Below are 20524 nucleotides of genomic sequence, written 5' to 3'. Positions count from 1 at the left end.
ATCTCATAGACCAGGCAAGGAGGGCAGTAATCAGAGAGGCAACAAAGAGACCAAACATAACCTTGAAGGAGCTGCAAAGCTCCACAGCAAAGATTGGAGTATCTGTCCATAGGATCACTTTAAGCCGTACACTCCACAGAGCAGGGCTTTACGGAAGAGTGGCCAGAAAAAAGCCATTGCTTAAAGAAAAAAATAAGCAAACATGTTTGGTGTTTGCCAAAAGGCATGTGGGAGACTCTACAAACATATGGAAGAAGGTACTCTGGTCAGATGAGACTAAAATTTAGCTTTTTGGCCATCAAGGAAAACGCTATGTCTGGCGCAACCCCAACACCTCTCATCACCCCGAGAATACCATCCCCAGTGAAGCATGGTGGTGGCAGCATCATGCTGTGGGGATGATTTTCATCGGCAGGTACTGGAAAACTGGTCAGAATTTAAGGAATGATGGATGGCGCTAAATACAGGGAAATTCTTGAAGGAAATCTGTTTCAGTCTTCCAGAGATTTGAGACTGGGACGGAGGTTCACCTTCCAGCAGGACAATGACCCTAAGCATACTGCTAAAGTAACACTTGAGCGGTTTAAGGGGAAACATTTAAATGTCTTGGAATGGCCTAGTCAAAGCCCAGACCTCAATCCAATTGAGAATCTGTGGTATGACTTAAATATTACTGTACACCAGCGGAACCCATCCAACTTGAAGCAGCTGGAGCAGTTTTTCCTTGAAGAATGGGCAAAAATCCCAGTGCCTTGATGTGCCAAGCTTATAGAGACATAACCCAAGACACTTGCAGCTGTAATTGCTGCAAAAGTTGTCTGTACTAAGTATTGACTTTGGGGGTTTGAATAGTTATGCACGATCAAGTTTTCAGTTTTTTGGTCTTATTTCTTGTTTCTTGTTTATTTCACAATAAAAAATATTTTGTATCTTCAAAGTGGTAGGCATGTTGTGTAAATCAAATGATACAAACCCCCCAAAAATGTATTTTAATTCCAGGTTTTAAGGCAACATAACAGGAAAAATGTCAAGGGGGTGAATACTTTTGCAAGCCACTGTATATCACTTCCCGAAGCTACAGTGCACACAGTGTACAGTGTACATAGGTCTCTAAGGTGCAGGGTTGAGTATTGGGTGGTAGCCGGTTGGTAACAGTGACTAAAGTGTGACTGTGTGACTGGGTCTGCCAGGGTTTGTTCTGGTCACCAGAGCGTTAACATGATCTCACCCTCCTTTCACACCCTGTCTCACCCCCTCCCTCCTTTCTTCCTTTCTCAAAACCCTTGCTTGCTTCTTAAACTCGCTCTTTCTCACAAGGGAGGTGCATCAGAGACGTTAAAATGAAACAACGTCATTTAGCTGGCAATCTAAGTAGGCCTAGTGTTGACAAGTGTTTTGTTACAACACATAATTTCCTAATGAATCCCACTAACATATTAGTATAATGAATAAACATGATTGAATTTGTGTCATATGTATTCTGCTGTAATTCTGCCTGTCTAGTGTAATAAACTAGAAAGTCAGTAAAGGTCTGGGTTGTGGCTGGTAACAGACATGGAGAGTGGTTACCATTAGTGATAGCTGCATTAGCTGTCTTAATGAGGTGTAATGCATGCCCTCTTTAAGGCGATTACAGTGGGGAATGTGATGCACTCTGACCCAGTGCCTGTGATTTAGTTGCCTATTGTGTTTGGAGAGTGTTATTGTCATTAAGGGGGCATGGAGAATGGCCTTTGACACTAATGCCCTGTAGCTTCAGGAAGTGATATTGCTTCCTCTCCTCCCTGTCTATAATACTGTTAATGTCTCAATGTGTTGTGAAAAGAACATCCAGATATTGCCAACAAGACCCATGTCAAAACATGACAACACTCTCACAAAATATGTTCACACACACACACACACACACACACACACACACACACACACACACACACACACACACACACACACACACACTGAATACCCCAGTGCACAATACAGTATGTGCCCTGTATTAACAGATTAAGCGGTCTAGCTGCTGACACTGATTACCTCTGGGTCTGACAAGATGAAGCGTGAAACAACTGCAATAGGTCCCCCTAATACCTTTCTCATGCACATCCAGCATGGCCCTGGGGGGTAAACACTTCAGCGACCCCACTGAGAGGTCACTTTCCTGCGGCACATGACCCCCAGCAATTCCCTCTACCCCTCTAAAGCTCCAGGACCATGCAGCCTGGTTCATGCTGGAGAGCGACTGAGTGGGCCATCTAGGGAAGAGGTGGGAGGACGGAAGAGGGCGGGAGGGAGGTAGCAGAGCGGAGCATGCTCAGTAGGGACCCGGCAAGTTCAGCTGTCATCTGCAGTGGGATCTGAGAGAAAGAGAATGAGAGGCAGAAAGAGAGAGTGCACTTCCTAACGTCCTGCCAAATGTATGGCCATATTAGAGACACATATTTATTTTCCCTTTTGTACTTTAACTATTTGCATATCATTACAACACTGTATATAGACATAATATGACATTTGAAATGTCTTTATTCATTTGGAACTTTTGTGAGTGTAATGTTTACTGTTCATTTCTTATTGTTTATTTCGCTTTTCTTTATTATCAATTTCACTTGCTTTGGCAATCTAAACATATGTTTCCCATGCCAATAAAACCCCTTAAATTGAAATTGAAAGAGAGAGAGAGAGAGACCGTGCTGCATATCCATAATGTGGGCTAACTCACAACACACAAACAAACATACACTCAGGCGGATGGCATCACTAGCGAGGGAGAGAGCCCTGTGTACACGTAAAGGCAATTCCTTTATCATGTGGACCAAACACTCACACTCAGAGTGGACTGTAGTATTTGCCTGTAGTTTTGTTCTGGGCACTTCAGAACAGATAAGTAGCACACTGCAGGGCAGAGCCCCCATCCTCCTGTTCATATAGGCAGTCCCATAACCTCTCTCTCTCTCACACACACAACTAGTAATGTATACAGTGCTGCCTTGCCTTCCTACAGGGACATGTTCTGCAGGGTTATTTTCACAGTGACATAACAATGGAGGCTCCCTGACCCGGGCTGCACCAAGATGGGGATGAAGATGTAAAAGCCGTAAGGGATGAAGAAAGGCCCTTATAAACAAAATGTCTCTGTATTATTCAGTAAGGCCAGTTTCATGGTAACTTTAATGTGGAAAGATGAATTTGTATGTTTCGTAATGATTCCGATGGAAGCATCCAACACGTGGGAAAACGCTGGACAATTTCCTCTATCCCCTAATACTTGCATACACAGACACACTCTATCTCTCTTTCCACTTGCTGTGAAAACAACAACTGCAAAGTGGCCTGGGTGTGCCAGAATTTCAGGACAAAATCCCCCCTCTCTCTCTCTCTCTCTCTCTCTCTCTCTCTCTCTCTTTCTGTCTCTCTCTTTCTGTCTCTCTCTTTCTGTCTCTCTTTCTGTCTCTGTCTCTGTATTCACCATATTTTCTCCAAGTTGCCTGTTGTCATCTCCGTTCTTTATAAGCTTCCCTACGGCGCTGTCTGAGCTTCACAGCGATATTTCTGACATTGAAATCCTTGGGCGGGCCGACTAAGCGTTTTTTCAGGTCGCCTAAGTCCAAACAATGTAAAAAATGATATATATGTACAGTACCAGTCAAAAGTTTGGACACACCTACTCATTCAAGGGTTTTTCTTTATTCATACTATTTTCTACATTGTAGAATAATTGTGAAGACATCAAAACTATAAAATAACACATATTGAATCATGTAGTAACCAAAAAAGTGTTAAACAAATCAAAATATATTTTTGATTTTAGATTCTTCAAAGTAGCTAATCTTTGCCTTGATGACCGCTTTGCATTCTCTCAACCAGCTTCATGAGGTAGTCATCTGAAATGCTTTTCCAACAGTCTTGAAGGAGTTCCCACATATGCTGAGCACTTGTTGGCTCCTTTTCCTTCACTCTGCGGTCAAACTCATTCCAAATCATTTCAATTGGGTTGAAGTCGGGTGATTGTGGAGTCCAGGTCATTTGATTCAGTACTCCATCACTCTCCTTGGTCAAATAGCCCTTACACAGCCTGGATGTGTGTTTTGGGTCATTTTCCTGTTTGAAAAACAAATGATAGTCTCACTAAGCGCAAACCAGATGGTATGGTGTATCGCTGCAGAATGCTGTGATAGCCATGCTGGTTAAGTGCCTTGAATTCTAAATAAATCACAGACAGTGTCACCAGCAAAGCACAATCACACCTCCTTCTCCATGCTTTACAGTGGGAACCATACATGCAGAAATCATCCGTTCACCTACTCTGCGTCTCACAAAGACATGGCAGTTGGAACCAAAAATCTCAGATTTGGACTCATCAGACCAAAGGACAGATTTCCACTGGTCTAATGACCATTACTTATGTTTCTTGGCCCAAGTAAGTCTCTTATTAATATTGGTGTCCTTTAGTACTGGTTTCTTTGTACCAATTCGACCAAGAAGGCCTGAGTCACGCAGTCTCCTCTAAACAGTTGATGTTGAGATGTGTCTGTCACTTGAAATCTGTGCAATCTGAAGTGCAGTTAATTGCCAATTTCTGAGGCTGGTAACTCTGGATCTTCCTTTCCTGTGGCTGTCCTCATGAGAGCCAGTTTCATCATAGCACTTGATGGTTTTTGCGACTGCACTTGAAGAAACTTTCAATGTTCTTGAAATGTTCCACATTGACTGACCTTCATGTCTTAAAGTAATGATGGACTGTCATTTCTCTTTGCTTATTTGAGCTGTTCTTGCCATAATAGGGACTTGGTCTTTTACCAAATAGGGCTATCTTCTGTATACCATCTCTACCTTGTCACAACACAACTGATTGGCACATTACGAAGGAAAGAAATTCCACAAATTCACTTTTAACAAGGCATACCTATTAATTGAAATGCATTCCAGATGACTACCTCCTGAAGCTGGTTGAGAGAATGCCAAGAGTGTACAAAGCTGTCATCAAGGCAAAGGGTGGCTACTTTGAGGAATCTCAAATATAAAATGTAAGTCGCTCTGGATAAGAGCATCTGCTAAATGACTGAAATGTAAATGTCAATGAATTTTGATTTATTTAACACTTTTTTGGTTGCTACATGATTCCATATGTGTTATTTCATTGTGTTGATGTCTTCAACACTATAAAAAAAATAAAAAAAACTTGAATGAGTAGGTGTGTCCAAACCTTTGACTGGTACTGTATATATATTTTTTTATTATTTTAAATTTTCGCGATGGAATAACATTTTCAGTGTAAATTTAAAGGACTAAAACCAGATACAAGGTATGTAGAAAAGATACCAAAATAAATGCTCCACAGTCAGGGAGAATTGAACATTCCAAAAAAAATGAATTTAGCAGTATTGATTTTGTTGTTTGGTTTGAGCAATGACACAGCATGAGCCATGGCTCAATGCATAGAATATGTAGGAAGTTAGCTCTCAGATCCTTGACGAAATGTGTTAAATTTGCAGAAAATTTGCTCTAAAACTGCAAAAAATGTCTTTATGCTCCATGGAGAAATGTGTATAAATTGCAGGAAATCGGCAAAAATTACCTTACATTTCTCGACACCACCAAGATGGGGGCCTCTAAAATGTTCTCTAAAAGTCAGCCGCACCGATGGTCAACCGCTCCCATTGCAACATCCCCTGCCACGCTCACCATCTAAGCCCCTTTTAGATCCAGAAACCTGCTTTCCCAGTATATCCAGCACCCTGATGTAATACTTAGTAATCGTATTTCAGTATTTATTTTAGTGGATTATTTGATCATTTATGGGACATGACGGATGTAATACATAACATAACAAGGATAATGTAATAACATGATGCTGTTAATTTATGTGACATAGACAAGCACCATAGACTAGGAACATAATGCAATATAATCTGAAGGTTGATATGTTTTAGTTTCTTAGCTTCTTTTGATCCAATTATGGTCAAATGAAACAAGTTCGTAAGTGCTCGTCAGTGCTCAGAGATGCACCTACTGTATCATCCTATCATGATCAATACAAACCTGCAAAACAACAATCAAATCAAATGTATTTATATAGCCCTTCTTACATCAGCTGATATATCAAAGTGCTGTACAGAAACCCAGCCTAAAACCCCAAACAGCAAGCAATGCAGGTGTTGAAGCACGGTGGCTAGGAAAAACTCCCTAGAAAGGCCAAAACCTAGGAAGAAACCTAGAGAGGAACCAGGCTATGAGGGGTGGCCAGTCCTCTTCTGGCTGTGCCGGGTGGAGATTATAACAGCACATGGCCAAGATGTTCAAATGTTCATAAATGACCAGCATGGTCAAATAATAATAATCATAGTAGTTGTCGAGGGTGCAACAAGTCAGTAACACAAGGGTAAGTGTCAATTGGCTTTTTCATAGCCGATCTTTGAGAGTATCTCTACCGCTCCTGCTGTCTCTAGAGAGTTGAAAACAGCAGGTCTGGGACAGGTAGCACGTCCGGTGAACAGGTCAGGGTTCCAGCAGGTCTGGGACAGCAGGTCTGGGACAGGTAGCACGTCCGGTGAACAGGTCAGAGTTCCATAGCTGCAGGCAGAACAGTTGGAACTGGAGCAGCAGCACGGCCAGGTGAACTGGGGACAGCAAGGAGTCATCAAGCCAGGTAGTCCTGAGGCATGGTCCTATCATATCATAACTATCTGGCCATATTTTGCTTCAACATAGTATAAGTACTTTGTGTGTTTGATTGCTGGCATTGGCAATGGGATAGTACAGCCCTTATCTGTTGATTTATGTCTAAGAAGGGATGGTGATGACTGTATCTCAGCTTTGGGTTTTTTATTGGATCGACTGTCATTCAAGAGGAGGTGGATTCTGGCTAAGACACATCCTGTGAAAACTATGTGCCATCTCTGCATGGTTTGACAACCATTTTCTGCATCATATTCTCACACCTTTGTATCCAAGCTTTCCAATATTCCTGTGGGAGGAAAACGGATATATCAGAAAGCAGGGGACACTGTGCTAAAGGCTGTGGCTCTTCTTTATATAGGCTGAATGGTTATTGAACAAGCCTGTTGTATGATGTATATAGTATGGAGTGAGGCCGGGGCAGTTGAGTGCAAACAGAAGCTGAGAGCATTTAGTCTACAGTGTTAACACTCCTCCTGTATTCACACAGGGCCTTGCACCTCGTCATTAACGTACCGTGAGCCGTGTTATTTAGGAACAGCCAGGCGTACACAGTGCACATCGTCTGTCCGTTTTCCATTAAGCTTTTTACATTTTACATTTACATTTTAGTCATTTAGCAGGCGCTCTTATCCAGAGCGACTTACAGTAGTGAATGCATACATTTCATACATTTTTTTTTCTTCCGAACTGGTCCCCCGTGGGACCAAAAGCATAGTAAAAAAAAACACTTTCTAATATCACCATACGTGATCACAGCTGCCTATCTGCCTTTTACAAGACAGAGAGAGAGTGAGAGTTTTTTTGAGTGCCTGGTGATTATGAAGCAGTTTTTAATATAACCATTCTCTCTCCAGATAAAAGGCATATGTCAGGTTTTGATTTGTCATAGGTCAGCTGATAAAGGCAGAATGTACATTTTGCCGTTTACAACCCCACTCTGCATGTTTTTGGAAAGCACGAAATGTGAATTGAATTACCCTTATATTGAGGCATTGTGTTTCTCTTTTCAATGTTTTTATTATAATTTTCAAAGATTTACAGCATAATTTCAAATAGTTAATTGTGTTTTTTCCATATCAGGTTATTTCGATGTATTAGTATGATTCCTTCTAGATAAAATCACTCACCTCAGACTAGTCATACTGTAATACAGTAGCTGGGTGTACAGGTACATGAAGTATTGACTTGATCACAGTGGCTCCCTATAGTGGTCAGACTTCTACGGGTACATCAGTAAATTGGGGCCCAAATAAAGAAATAACCCCCTCCCCCAGTCAGTCATGCCTGTCACAATCAACCCTCCTCACCACTCCCATGCCCAGAGACCTGCTTCTGCCACGTCCTCGCCAGATGGCACTGTCCCTGTCCCGTCGGCCGTTGGTGCCATGCCGTGTGTCCCGTGGAGGGCTTTGTCCTGTTGGCAGCCTGTTTCCTCTCCCTCTTGTCACCGCTCAGTGACCCTGGCCCCCACAGCCCCAAGCACGCTGTCTGTCTGTCCCCAAGTGGCTCTCAAAGCAGGGGAGCAGGGACGGATATACAGTGGTAGTTTCACAGTTCTAACCCCAGAGGAAAGCACATCGATCCATGCTCAGAGGATGCTGCTGTCACTTTGGAGGCTGTGCAACACGGCTTGCAGTCCCCCAGCAAAGTGCACTTTAAAACATCATGCCAGTAGATAACCCAGTGTGTGACTGCTATCCTAATGTGTCCCAACACCCATTGACAGGCTAAATATCTGATTGTGAGGCGGTCCATCCCCCCACCCCCTTCTCTCTCTCTCACTGTCTTTCTCTGGTGTCCCACTTCAAGAGTGGCGGCAACACACACAAATGGCTTGTCGCCCTGGAAACCGCATGGCCAAACACAGCTATGCAATGCTGCATCGGGGTTGCCATGGCAATGGTGTAAACAGCCCTTTGGCCCAGAAAGTCGGAACAGAACAGAGACTTTCAACATTGGGCGGTTGTTGGCACAGGGTCTTAAAAGAACGCAATACTAACCCGTGTGGGACTAGTAGTAAACCAGGCCTGGAGCAGAACAGGCCATTTAGCCATCTAGCTAATCCTATGGACCCCATATACTACCCACGTCTTAGTGTTTCTCTCAACGTTGGTCAGTTGTGCCATCTGGGTCTCCCCTGGGTGCACAACAATGAGAGCAAAAAAAAGCAGGGAGAGACTGGGCCCTTGTCCCACAGCACTAGCCAGAGCACCCACAGAGTCAGTTCTTTCCAGCACCAGAACTCAGGTTTTCTTTACATGAAACTGAATCTAAATCAGAAGTGTGACATGTATTAATATGGGGCGTATCATTGTAGTATGTCTGATGCTGTACTATGTTAGTACAAAGTTGACAAAGGGGTCTTTTTGATATCTTCAAGAGATTCTTGTGTATGCAGCTTTCAAATTTAGTAGCATGAGAAGGTTAGGTGTTTAATCCACTTCACATCAGCATTTAGGCTATGTGAGTGACCCAACTTTGGACATAGAGTTTCCACCACCTTGGATAAGTTATTTTTGGGTGAACCCGTGGGGGAAGTTTTCCGCTCGACCTGATGGACTTAGTGGGATGTTGTATCCAGGCAGCATACACCTCCTTAATAGGCTTTGGAGAAAAAAAGCATAAATCACAACTTCGCCTGTGGATTTTTACATGCTCTCTATCTTGAGGAACCACTCAAGTTCATTATGGCCATGTTTACACAGGCACCTCAATTCTGATCTTTTTTTTTCACTAATCAAATCACCTCTGAAAAAGATCTGCAGTGAAAAGATCTGATGTGATTGGTCAAAATACCAATTAGTGGAAAAATTGGGCTGCCTTTGTAAATGCAGCCTATGTGAAGCTAGGTAGGCCTATGTAGTCTACTGAAGTGAAATTACCTTTTTGCCAACTTAAAACAACATTTTCTTAGAGAGTCATGAGGATGACAGTATTTAAAGAGGTAACTTCAAATGCAAAGGCCAGTGAAAATAACTATAGCAAGCATTTGTTTCACTGCAACAGAATGACTAATGACAAAGTGTAAATGGAACCGTCTTTGAAGTGCAGTTTGACATATGGCTTCAGGTCTGTAGGCGGCATTAGACCATTAGATTTATGGTCCATACGCCAGCGTAATATCTCAAGTATTCAATTGTTTCCTCTTTTTATTACACCAGCTATTGGTGGTGATGGAGGCAACTATGGCAACTGAAATATTGAGTCCACTGTATGTTGTGAGATTAAAGTGTTAACCTGAAAATTACTAAACACCTTGTAAATAGATGCTTACGAGAATTGAATGAGAAGCTTGTATTGTCTATTGAGGTAAACACATTTCACAATTAGAAATGGCCTAGTTCTTACTTTTCTTACACCTTGGTTTGTAGGTGGGTGTGGATGTATGGGCTGTATTGTATGTTTGTTGTAAATGTTATATCAGTGTTCTCTGGGGTGTAATGGGCCTTCTGGGGATTGGTTGTATAATTCAGGAGAGGCCAGTGATATCAGCCCCTCCCTTCATGAACAGCATGAATAATTGAGTGGCCAGCAGGCTCAGAGCACCAAGCAGTGGCAGAATGCAAAGCCTTTCCCTCCCTCAGACTCGCTCTCCCTCTCTCCCTCGGACTCTCTGTCCCTCTCCCTCCCTCGGACTCTCTGTCCCTCTCTCCCTCTCCCTTCCTCAGACTCTCTGTCCCTCTCTCCCTCTCCCTCCCTCAGACCCTCTCTGCCACCGTTTCTCCCTCAGACTTTTACTTTGTGTGTGCCTGTGAATATTGGATCAAACTAGCGATTGTGAGAATCGAGAACACCCTTGCTTGGATACAGACATAGCGGACGCACCAGTCAGGTGAACGGAAGAGCTGAAAAACGCAAGGGGAACAGGAGAGAGGGGAGTCTGGGAGGGAGGCAGGCAGGGAGGGAGCAGACTCAGATAGATAGAAACAGAGAGATAGAAATAGGCTGTGCACTAGCCTCAGTACACTCTCCAAAGGGATCGCTCTGCGCTCTCTCTTGTCTCTGCTTCCTCTCATCCTCCTGGCATGCTCTGGAACCCATCCTCCCCCCTTCCCCTCATCCTCCTGTCCCTCCTCTTTTCCCCCGTCTGCGGCTCCCGCTGGTTGAATGAAGCCTTGGCTTGAAAAGGGGCTGATTGCATCGGAGCTGGGTCTACATGGCTACCAGGTTAGTGGGGAGGGAGAGAGCAGCCTGCCTGTCTGCATGCAGAAAGACAGACACACTTCTGCTGCATTCCAGTGCTGAAGATGCAGATGGGGGTGGGGGTGAAAGGGGAGTGTCAGTCAACAGCCCAGCGATCCTCTTGTCCCGTTTGGCAAGTGTTGTCACGGGGACGTAATTTAGTTCGTTATTAAGAGATCACGCTGGCTGGAGGAGATCAGAGCCCTAAGCCTGCTAAAGGAAATCTCCCAGGGCTCTCTCTCTTCTCTTCTCTCTATTCTTTTTCTGTTCTCTCCCGGGAGAGAGGAGGAGAAGGAGAGCTCAGATGAGCCGCTGGATGAACAGCTCCTTGCTGCTCCTTTCTCTATATGAGGATATGGAGGTTTTTGAGTGCGTCACAGCAACCAACGGAGGCTGGATGTTTGTGAACAATGTAAAGGATGCTGTTGTGCCTATGATTGACTGGTGAGGAGTTGGGACAGTCAATCGGCTTTGATATGGTGGCCTTGTAGTTTTGTGGCCCCAGAGGATTTAACGTGTGTGCGTGTACGTGCGTGCGTGTATGGGTAGGTAGGTAGGTAGGTAGGTAGGTAGGTAGGTAGGTAGGTAGGTAGGTAGGTAGGTAGTTGGGGATGTGTTGGGAGTAGGGTAATGTGTTTATTGTGGGGCTGTGCTTATGTGATGTTTGTGGGTGTGTTTATGTGATGTTTGTGGGTGTGTTTATGTTATGTGATGTTTGTGGGTGTGTTTATGGGATGTTTGTGGGTGTGTTTATGGGATGTTTGTGGGTGTGTTTATGGGATGTTTGTGGGTGTGTTTATGTTATGTGATGTTTGTGGGTGTGTTTATGGGATGTTTGTGGGTGTGTTTATGGGATGTTTGTGGGTGTGTTTATGTGATGTTTGAAGCTAGGTTCATGCATGATTAGAGTGTGTAGGAGTATATGGATTTTACCTCTGTGAATTGTTTGTACTACATTTGAGAGGCCATTTGCACTGTGTGTGTGTGTGTGTGTGTGTGTGTGTGTGTGTGTGTGTTGCCGTTGAGCTCGGTCCACCCCTGCCCTTTGGAGCACAGTGAAGCACAAGGTCCATTGCCAGATGGGTATTTTCCAGGGTCAGCAAAAGCGGCAGTGAGAACAAGGCCCCTCGGAACAGCCCGGAACTCTGGGCATTGTGAAGCGAAGCGTTGCCCTCCCCGTTTGGATAGCCTGAGCCCAGAGATTTAGAGCACATTGCAAAAAGACAGCAACAAAGTGTCACCAGCAGACTGATTAGCTTTTCTCACTGGGCATGTGTAGATTACCAAGTCATTATAATGCTTTTCAACCTGCATCTTATTGCTCAGTGTTCTTTCTTTGACCATCATTTGCTTGTGTGGTCCATATTTGGTCTATTTGTGTTCCATGTGCAGTCCAAGTGCATTGTTTTGTCGTTCTGCTGCAGTATGTTCAGTCCATGTTCTTATCAACCTTATCTTACATACAATACAATTAGGACTGTGATTGGTTCTGGTGCTGTAATGTAGATGAGCCCAGCTGCTTTCCTGCCTTAAGGACCTACTGTATCTCCACACACAATCTAGTCTCAGGGCAATTTGTAGGATTTTGTACATAAATCTGTTCCCTGTATTTAGTATGATGTATTACTTTACATTAGGTTACATTATGAATGGAATAGCGGTTGTACAATACCTTAGGAATGAGAGTACGAATGGTATCATATGTCTTACCCGTTTGTACAATAGCATGCGAGTTGCTTGAATGAACTTATCATACATTGCGGAGAACGCATAGTATTATGTCTTTCTCTGAGACCAGGTTAGTTGTTGCTTCATAACAACAGAGGAGAATTATAGTGAGAATTTATTTTGGTGTCAAGGAGAACTAATGACAAAAGTTAGAAGAATGTATGTAGCAGGTTAGGTGAATTGGGTTAAGGTTAGAATTAGGGTTACTGGAAGGGTTAGTTAAAACTTTACAATTGTCACTGACGCGACTTGAACCTTTGGATTGCTAGACGGTTGCAGTATACGCTCATCCATTCTCCCCGACCAACCTCCCTACTTTTGCTTCAGTCTAAAGTAACTAGAACATTACTACATATTATACTTTTTGGAGGTGTTCAGAAATAAGGTGTTGTATGTTTTGTATGGTTCTGAGGCCAGGCTTCAAAACAGTATGCAAACGATGTCATTAGATGGCACGTTTAGTATTATACTAATGTAGCAGCGGGAAAGGTGCAGGCTACCCAGTTCTACCCAGTCCTCAATTAAAGTCAGCCATGATAGTGTTGTTTCTCCCTCCCTCTCCAAATCCCTTATTTCCAGTTAAAAGGCCAAGCTCAACAGAAGGTCTGTCTCTTCCCAGTAGATTATATATAGAAGCATATTATGAATATTTAAAGACATTCTCTCTAGTCCCAGTTGCTATAGCAATATTCATATAGGTGCTTTGTTGTGCTTCATTGTGTGAGCGAGGAGCCGTATAGGCTTTTTAGCGGTTTTATCCACAATTCACAATGCATTGTCTCTCACTAGTCATAAGAACCACATCTTTTTCTCTTACGAGTCATTATAACCACATCCACCACAAGTCGACACAAGGCATTTCATGGAGTGGAGGGTGTGGTGTTTGGAGCCCCTGCCGTGGCATGCAAAGGGTTCCCATGGTAATAAAGGGCTTCTATGCTCATTCATTTCGACCCATTACCCTCCTTCACACAGTATGTAGTGTTGTTGTATTGGAAAGTGTGTCATAAAGGTTTGGCATTGTATACAAATGGTGCAGCTACTTTAATGTTTTGTGTTATTGTTCTGGGTCAGCTTCAGGTATAGGCCAACATCCAGAAACAGCTGTCTCTATTGTTCTGCAGTAGGATGCCATTCTTACCGCCCATGCAACTGTCCTCTCCTCTCGTGCTGAACAAACGAGAGACAATTAACTTGACAGTAATGTGTAATGGCCTGTCACACATGTTACGTTTGGTTCACAAAGTAACCTATTGTAGTATATTGTAGTATGTGTTTTCTACTTTCTGCATCGTTGGGAAGGGCTCGTAATTAAACGTTTCACTGTTAGTCTACACCTGTTGTTTACAAAGCATGTGACAGATAACATTTGATTTGGCTAAGGCTATGACTCTCTTGTCTGACCATACATGTTAGCGGCATGTGTACCTGGTCTTGTCTAATGAGCAAAGACACACACTACTGGGAATGAGCTGATCAAACCATTTATATGCTGAGGATTTATGGGTTTATGGGCTGCCTTTAACATGTTGATTGACGTGTGATCCAACTCTGAATGCTCATGATAACTGGCTGCACTGTTCTAAAACAAAATCAAAAACACCTTCAATGCGTTTAGGCTCTCTAGGCGTGCAATATTAGTCGGCTTACGTTCATAATTAATATTTCAAAGATGGGTACATAGGCTTCTATCCAATCAGATGACAGAGAACAGAGCTGACAGCAGGTGTCAGGGCCTGTGATCATTATGACCCTGTGGTCAGTCAGAGCCATTACACTTATGGAGTGGACTGGCCATAATGGGGTTAAGGTGATGAGGATGACTGGCAGATATCTGACTGGGTAGTTCTAGTACGGTGTCCTGTGTGCTCAGCTCACATCTTAACTCTGTCTGCTTCTGTGGATCTGATGAAAGCCAAGTGAGTGAGACCATTAGTAACTGACCCAGGATGTGACATGAAAGATGATGCAGCTCACACAGTCCACTGGCATATGAGAACTGTTCTGTGTGTGTTTGTGTCACACAGTCCACTGGCATATGAGAACTGTTCTGTGTGTGTTTGTGTCACACAGCCCACTGGCATATGAGAACTGTTCTGTGTGTGTTTGTGTCACACAGCCCACTGGCATATGAGAACTGTTCTGTGTGTGTTTGTGTCACACAGCCCACTGGCATATGAGAACTGTTCTGTGTGTGTTTGTGTCACACAGCCCACTGGCATATGAGAACTGTTCTGTGTGTGTTTGTGTCACACAGCCCACTGGCATATGAGAACTGTTCTGTGTGTGTTTGTGTCACACAGCCCACTGGCATATGAGAACTGTTCTGTGTGTGTTTGTGTCACACAGCCCACTGGCATATGAGAACTGTTCTGTGTGTGTTTGTGTCACACAGCCCACTGGCATATGAGAACTGTTCTGTGTGTGCTTGTGTGCATGTGTGTCAGTGTCCGCGTCAATGTCCGTCCAGGTACATCTCTGTCCTGTGGGTGCGTACGTGCACACTTCTGTGTGTGTGTGTGTGTGTGTGTGTGTGTGTGTGTGTGTGTGTGTGTGTGGGTGTGGTGTGGTGTGGTGTGTGTGTCTGTTGTGTGTGTGTGTGTGTGTGTGTGTGTGCCTGCATAATGTGTGTGTATCTCAGACAGACTCTGGGTTCAGACACTGATTAACATGCAGGAGAAATAGCAGTGTCCTCTGCTTTGTACCAGCTCACTGCATTATTCACTGATACCACAACACTACATATTATGAGGGCAGCTTGTGAGACATTTCATATACACTCATATACATCCTGTGCAGATTTACATGCATACATTGACATATACCAGTACATACACATTGTATACAGGTACATAGGCCTGTACTCACAAATGCTCAAACATATGCTGAATCATCATTGTCTATGATTGTATGTTGAAGTATTATGCAGTAGGTATGTCTACACAAACACACTTTTGCTTATCACATAACACCACATAATTTGTTTGTAACCACAATGTACTCTATCAGAGCTGATGATCCATCCATCCCATTAGTTAGATGAGAGATCAGCTCTGGGTACTGCAGAGTACAGAGCACCTGGTATGTATCCATGCAGACAGGCAGACAGTGGCCACCAGCACTATTCACTATGATTTAGTCTAAGCTGCATGCAGGGCTTCTTTGAAACAGTAGAATGGTATAATTGCTTCACTTCTTTTCTTTGAGGTACATACACCATTGGCTGGCCATGACTTAATGGGCTTGCATAACGCCACGTCAAGTAACCGGGGCTGTCCGGCGCCCAGCCACACAGATCATTGACAGCTAGGCCTTTTGATACCTCCGCCTTCATTGTGAGTAGTGCCCATCCTGGCTGCAGTCAGAGCCTCCCTGGGATTCTGTGGGTGCATCCGAAATGGCACCCAGTTCCTTATATAGTGCACTACCGTTGACCAAAATCAGTGCATTATCAAGGGAATAGGGTGCCATTTGGGGTGTTACCTGTGCAGGCTGGTCTCAGAGACGGAACATAATAAACAGGTTAACCTGTGGTTCAGGAAGGGAAGCATCCCTCGCTCCACTCCTCTAATCCTCCTCTCCTCTCCACTCCTCCAGTCCTCTCCTCCTCTTCTATTAGTGCTGCATGTTTCTCTACCTCTATCCATTCATCTATAACGTAGGCAGGTGAGTTTGACTGAGTCAGAAGCAGAGGCCATTGGGTAGGCTGGAGATGGCGGAAGATGGAATAGATAAAGATTGATAGAGAGAGAGAGAGAGAGAGAGAGAGAGAGAGCACTGTAGTCCTTGCTACAGTGTTCTCTGGTAATCTTTTCAGCTTGTGTTCAAATTGACTATTGCACCATAACTCAACTGAATATCAACATTATAATAACCATGATGCTTAACTGTCCCTGTTACTCTTAGGCTCTGCTCATGGACTTGTTCTCATCTGTCCAGATTAGTTAGAAAAGCATGAAAATGGGATTGCAGAAAAGCTATCCGATAAAGGTTTAAATGTCAATGTCAGGAGGATTAAGTATAATTATATATTTCCGCAGGATCCTTTTTCAGTGTGTATTTCCACGTACACCCCGGGGGAAGGTTTCTCCTGGCTCTTTAAAGATGCAGTTTGTTGTTCATTCATCTCAATAAGCAGCAGTAGGATATGATATCCATTATCTGACGTATGGTTTTCACTAATCTTCATGACTGATGTAGAGTATGTGATCTGTTTTTGACCATGCTATTTTCTCTGGTGCTAGCTGCTGCTGCTGTTGTTATTGGTCTCTGGGTTATGTGGGCTAGCTGCTGCTGCTGTTGTTATTGGTCTCTGGGTTATGTGGGCTAGCTGCTGCTGCTGCTGTTGTTATTGGTCTCTGGGTTATGTGGGCTAGCTGCTGCTGCTGTTGTTATTGGTCTCTGGGTTATGTGGGCTAGCTGCTGCTGCTGTTGTTATTGGTCTCTGGGTTATGTGGGCTAGCTGCTGCTGCTGTTGTTATTGGTCTCTGGGTTATGTGGGCTAGCTGCTGCTGCTGTTGTTATTGGTCTCTGGGTTATGTGGGCTAGCTGCTGCTGCTGTTGTTATTGGTCTCTGGGTTATGTGGGCTAGCTGCTGCTGCTGTTGTTATTGGTCTCTGGGTTATGTGGGCTAGCTGCTGCTGTTATTGGTCTCTGGGTTATGTGGGCTAGCTGCTGCTGCTGTTGTTATTGGTCTCTGGGTTATGTGGGCTAGCTGCTGTTGTTATTGGTCTCTGGGTTATGTGGGCTAGCTGCTGCTGCTGTTGTTATTGGTCTCTGGGTTATGTGGGCTAGCTGCTGTTGTTATTGGTCTCTGGGTTATGTGGGCTAGCTGCTGCTGCTGTTGTTATTGGTCTCTGGGTTATGTGGGCTAGCTGCTGCTGCTGTTGTTATTGGTCTCTGGGTTATGTGGGCTAGCTGCTGCTGCTGTTGTTATTGGTCTCTGGGTTATGTGGGCTAGCTGCTGCTGCTGTTGTTATCGGTCTCTGGGTTATGTGGGCTAGCTGCTGCTGTTATTGGTCTCTGGGTTATGTGGGCTAGCTGCTGCTGCTGCTGTTATCGGTCTCTGGGTTATGTGGGCTAGCTGCTGTTGTTATTGGTCTCTGGGTTATGTGGGCTAGCTGCTGCTGTTATTGGTCTCTGGGTTATGTGGGCTAGCTGCTGCTGTTATTGGTCTCTGGGTTATGTGGGCTAGTTGCTGCTGTTATTGGTCTCTGGGTTATGTGGGCTAGCTGCTGCTGTTATTGGTCTCTGGGTTATGTGGGCTAGCTGCTGCTGTTATTGGTCTCTGGGTTATGTGGGCTAGCTGCTGCTGCTGCTGTTATCGGTCTCTGGGTTATGTGGGCTAGCTGCTGCTGCTGCTGTTATCGGTCTCTGGGTTATGTGGGCTAGCTGCTGTTGTTATTGGTCTCTGGGTTATGTGGGCTAGCTGCTGCTGCTGTTGTTATTGGTCTCTGGGTTATGTGGGCTAGCTGCTGTTGTTATTGGTCTCTGGGTTATGTGGGCTAGCTGCTGCTGTTACTAACTGTGTTAGTGGGTGGCTTTCAAGACTATTTGCCGTGATGTAACGTGATTACTCACTCAGGGGATGAATGGAAGCATGGGCCTCAGTCTTTGCATGTTACTCTAGTAGGCCTAGCATTGCCTGTGTGACGGTAATACATTTGCATAATTTGCATGGCTTACATTTAAATAAGGTATTTAAATGAACTGAAGAGTTCTACAATTAGTTCCTCAATGTTATTAATGTAATGTCTGTTATTTTTTTTGTCATGGGTTTTGCTCCAGCCCTACATTCACAAACAGTGCAGAATATGTAGTTTCATGATCAATCAATTAATCAAATGTATTTATAAAGCCCTTTTTACATCAGCAGATGTCACAAAGTGCTATACAGAAACCCAGCCTAAAACCCCAAACAGCAAGCAATGCAGATGTAGAAGCACAGTGGCTAGCAAAAACTCCCTAGAAAGGCAGGAACCTAGGAAGTAACCTAGAGAGGAACCAGGTTCTGAGAGGTGGCCAGTCCACTCTTAGCTGTGCCGGGTGGAGATTATAAGAGTACATGGCCATTTAAGGGCAGATTGTTCTTCAAGATGTTCAAACGTTCATAGCTGACCAGCAGGGTCAAATAATAATCAGAGTGGTTGTAGAGAGAGCAACAGGTCAGTACCTCAGGAGTAAATGTCAGTTGGCTTTTCATAGCTGAGCATTCAGAGGTTGAGAGAGAGGTTGAGAGAGAGGTTGAGAGAGAGGTTGAGAGAGAGGTTGAGAGAGAGGTTGAGAGAGAGGTTGAGAGAGAGAGAGAGAGAGAGACAGACAGACAAACAAACAAACAAACAGCTGGTCCAGGACAAGATAGCACGACCGGTGAACAGGTCAGGGTTCCCTAGCCGCAGGCAGAACAGTTGAATCTGGAGAAGCAGCACGACTAGCATACTTAAATTCACACAGGACACCAGATAAGACAGGAGAATTACACCAGATATAACCGACGGACCCTAGCCCCCTGGTACATAGACTATTGCAGCATAGATACTGGAGACTGAGACAGGGGGGGTCGGGGGACACTGTGGCCCTGTTCGACGATACCCCCGGACAGGGCCAACCAGGCAGGATATAACCCCACCCACTTTGCCAAAGCACAGCTGTAATTAAGAAGTAAAATTAATTATCTCTCTCCCTCTCTCTGTCTCTTTCTCACCCCCAGCACTGCCAGTAACTCCAACAGGAGCACGCCCGCTTGCTCGCCCGTCTTGCGTCCTAAACGCTCACCCACGCCCCAGAGCCTGGAGCCTGGTGAGAACATGGTGGAGAAGGGCCACTCTGACCACTCCTCTGACAAGTCCCCCTCCACCCCCGAGCAAGTGGTACAGCGAACCTACTCTCTGCAGTCCGCCCGGAGCGGAGGCAAGAACTCCAAGGTGAGCCTCATTGCGCAGGTGGACCATCTCTGTCTCAGGGCTCTCCTCTTTCCATCAATCACAGTACAGCACAGTACATGATCATTGTCCTCCTCCACCAATCACACTACAGTACAGTACAGGATCATAGTCCACCTCCACCAATCACAGTACAGTACAGTACAGGATCATTGTCCTCTTTCCACCAATCACACTACAGCACAGTACAGGATCATAATCCTATTCCACCAATGACACAACAGTACAGTACAGGATCATAGTCCTCTTTCCACCAATCACAGTACTGCACAGTACATGATCATTGTCCTCCTCCACCAATCACACTACAGCACAATACAGGATCATAGTCCTCCACCAATCACTGTACAGAACAGTACAGAATCATAGTCCTCTTTCCCCCAATCACAGTACAGCACAATACAGGATCATAGTCCTATTCCACCAATCACACTACCGAACAGTACAGGATCAAAGTCCTCTTTCCAACAATCGCACTACAGTACAGGTCAGGATCATAGTCTCAAATAGTACCTCCAACAGTGTAGTTTTCAAAATGACTTGATCAACACACAGTGCATTCATAACTCACAAATAAATCATGGCAGCCTGGCCTATCACTTCAGTTCAGCAAGATATTTGTATCATCCCTGAACACATCTTCCAGTACAATCTGAAATCAACATTTATCTGGTGAGGTGATACAGGGGGATTCACTTTTACCCGTGACATAATGTCTTGATAACCTCCAAATGTTGCCAGTAAAGTCTTATTGTCTTCTTGTATTCCATAAAACATGTTCTATAAGAAATAGTCAACAAGAAGGAGTGAGATATAGTCATATCTTGTGAAATGACATGGTTTTATCAGCTTTTATTTGCCATTTCAAATTGATTTTACCCCACATACCTCAGCATCGGCACACCATACTAAATCAAACATGCCATCCTCATGTAGCTCCAATTTACAGATGTACAATGTACTCCTGATACACTGTGCTGTCTCTGATAAGGTAATGT

The 20524-nt window shown here is 44.2% G+C and overlaps 1 protein-coding gene across 1 annotated transcript in view; it reads left to right on the top strand.

Annotated features, from left to right (window-relative positions):
• The window catches only part of LOC115163529 (protein Aster-B-like), a 103771-nt gene that overhangs the window by 61080 nt on the left and 22167 nt on the right, over positions 1-20524 (top strand). The window contains exon 5 of the mRNA XM_029715509.1: positions 19295-19508. Coding sequence (XP_029571369.1) covers positions 19295-19508 — 214 coding nt within the window. The remainder of the gene's footprint in view (positions 1-19294; positions 19509-20524) is intronic.

The sequence above is a fragment of the Salmo trutta genome, chromosome 26 (genome assembly GCF_901001165.1).
Source record: "Salmo trutta chromosome 26, fSalTru1.1, whole genome shotgun sequence".
Taxonomy (NCBI): Eukaryota; Metazoa; Chordata; class Actinopteri; order Salmoniformes; family Salmonidae; genus Salmo; species Salmo trutta.
The sequence above is the reverse complement of the archived record's forward strand: the minus strand, read 5'-3'. Positions and strand labels throughout refer to the sequence as shown.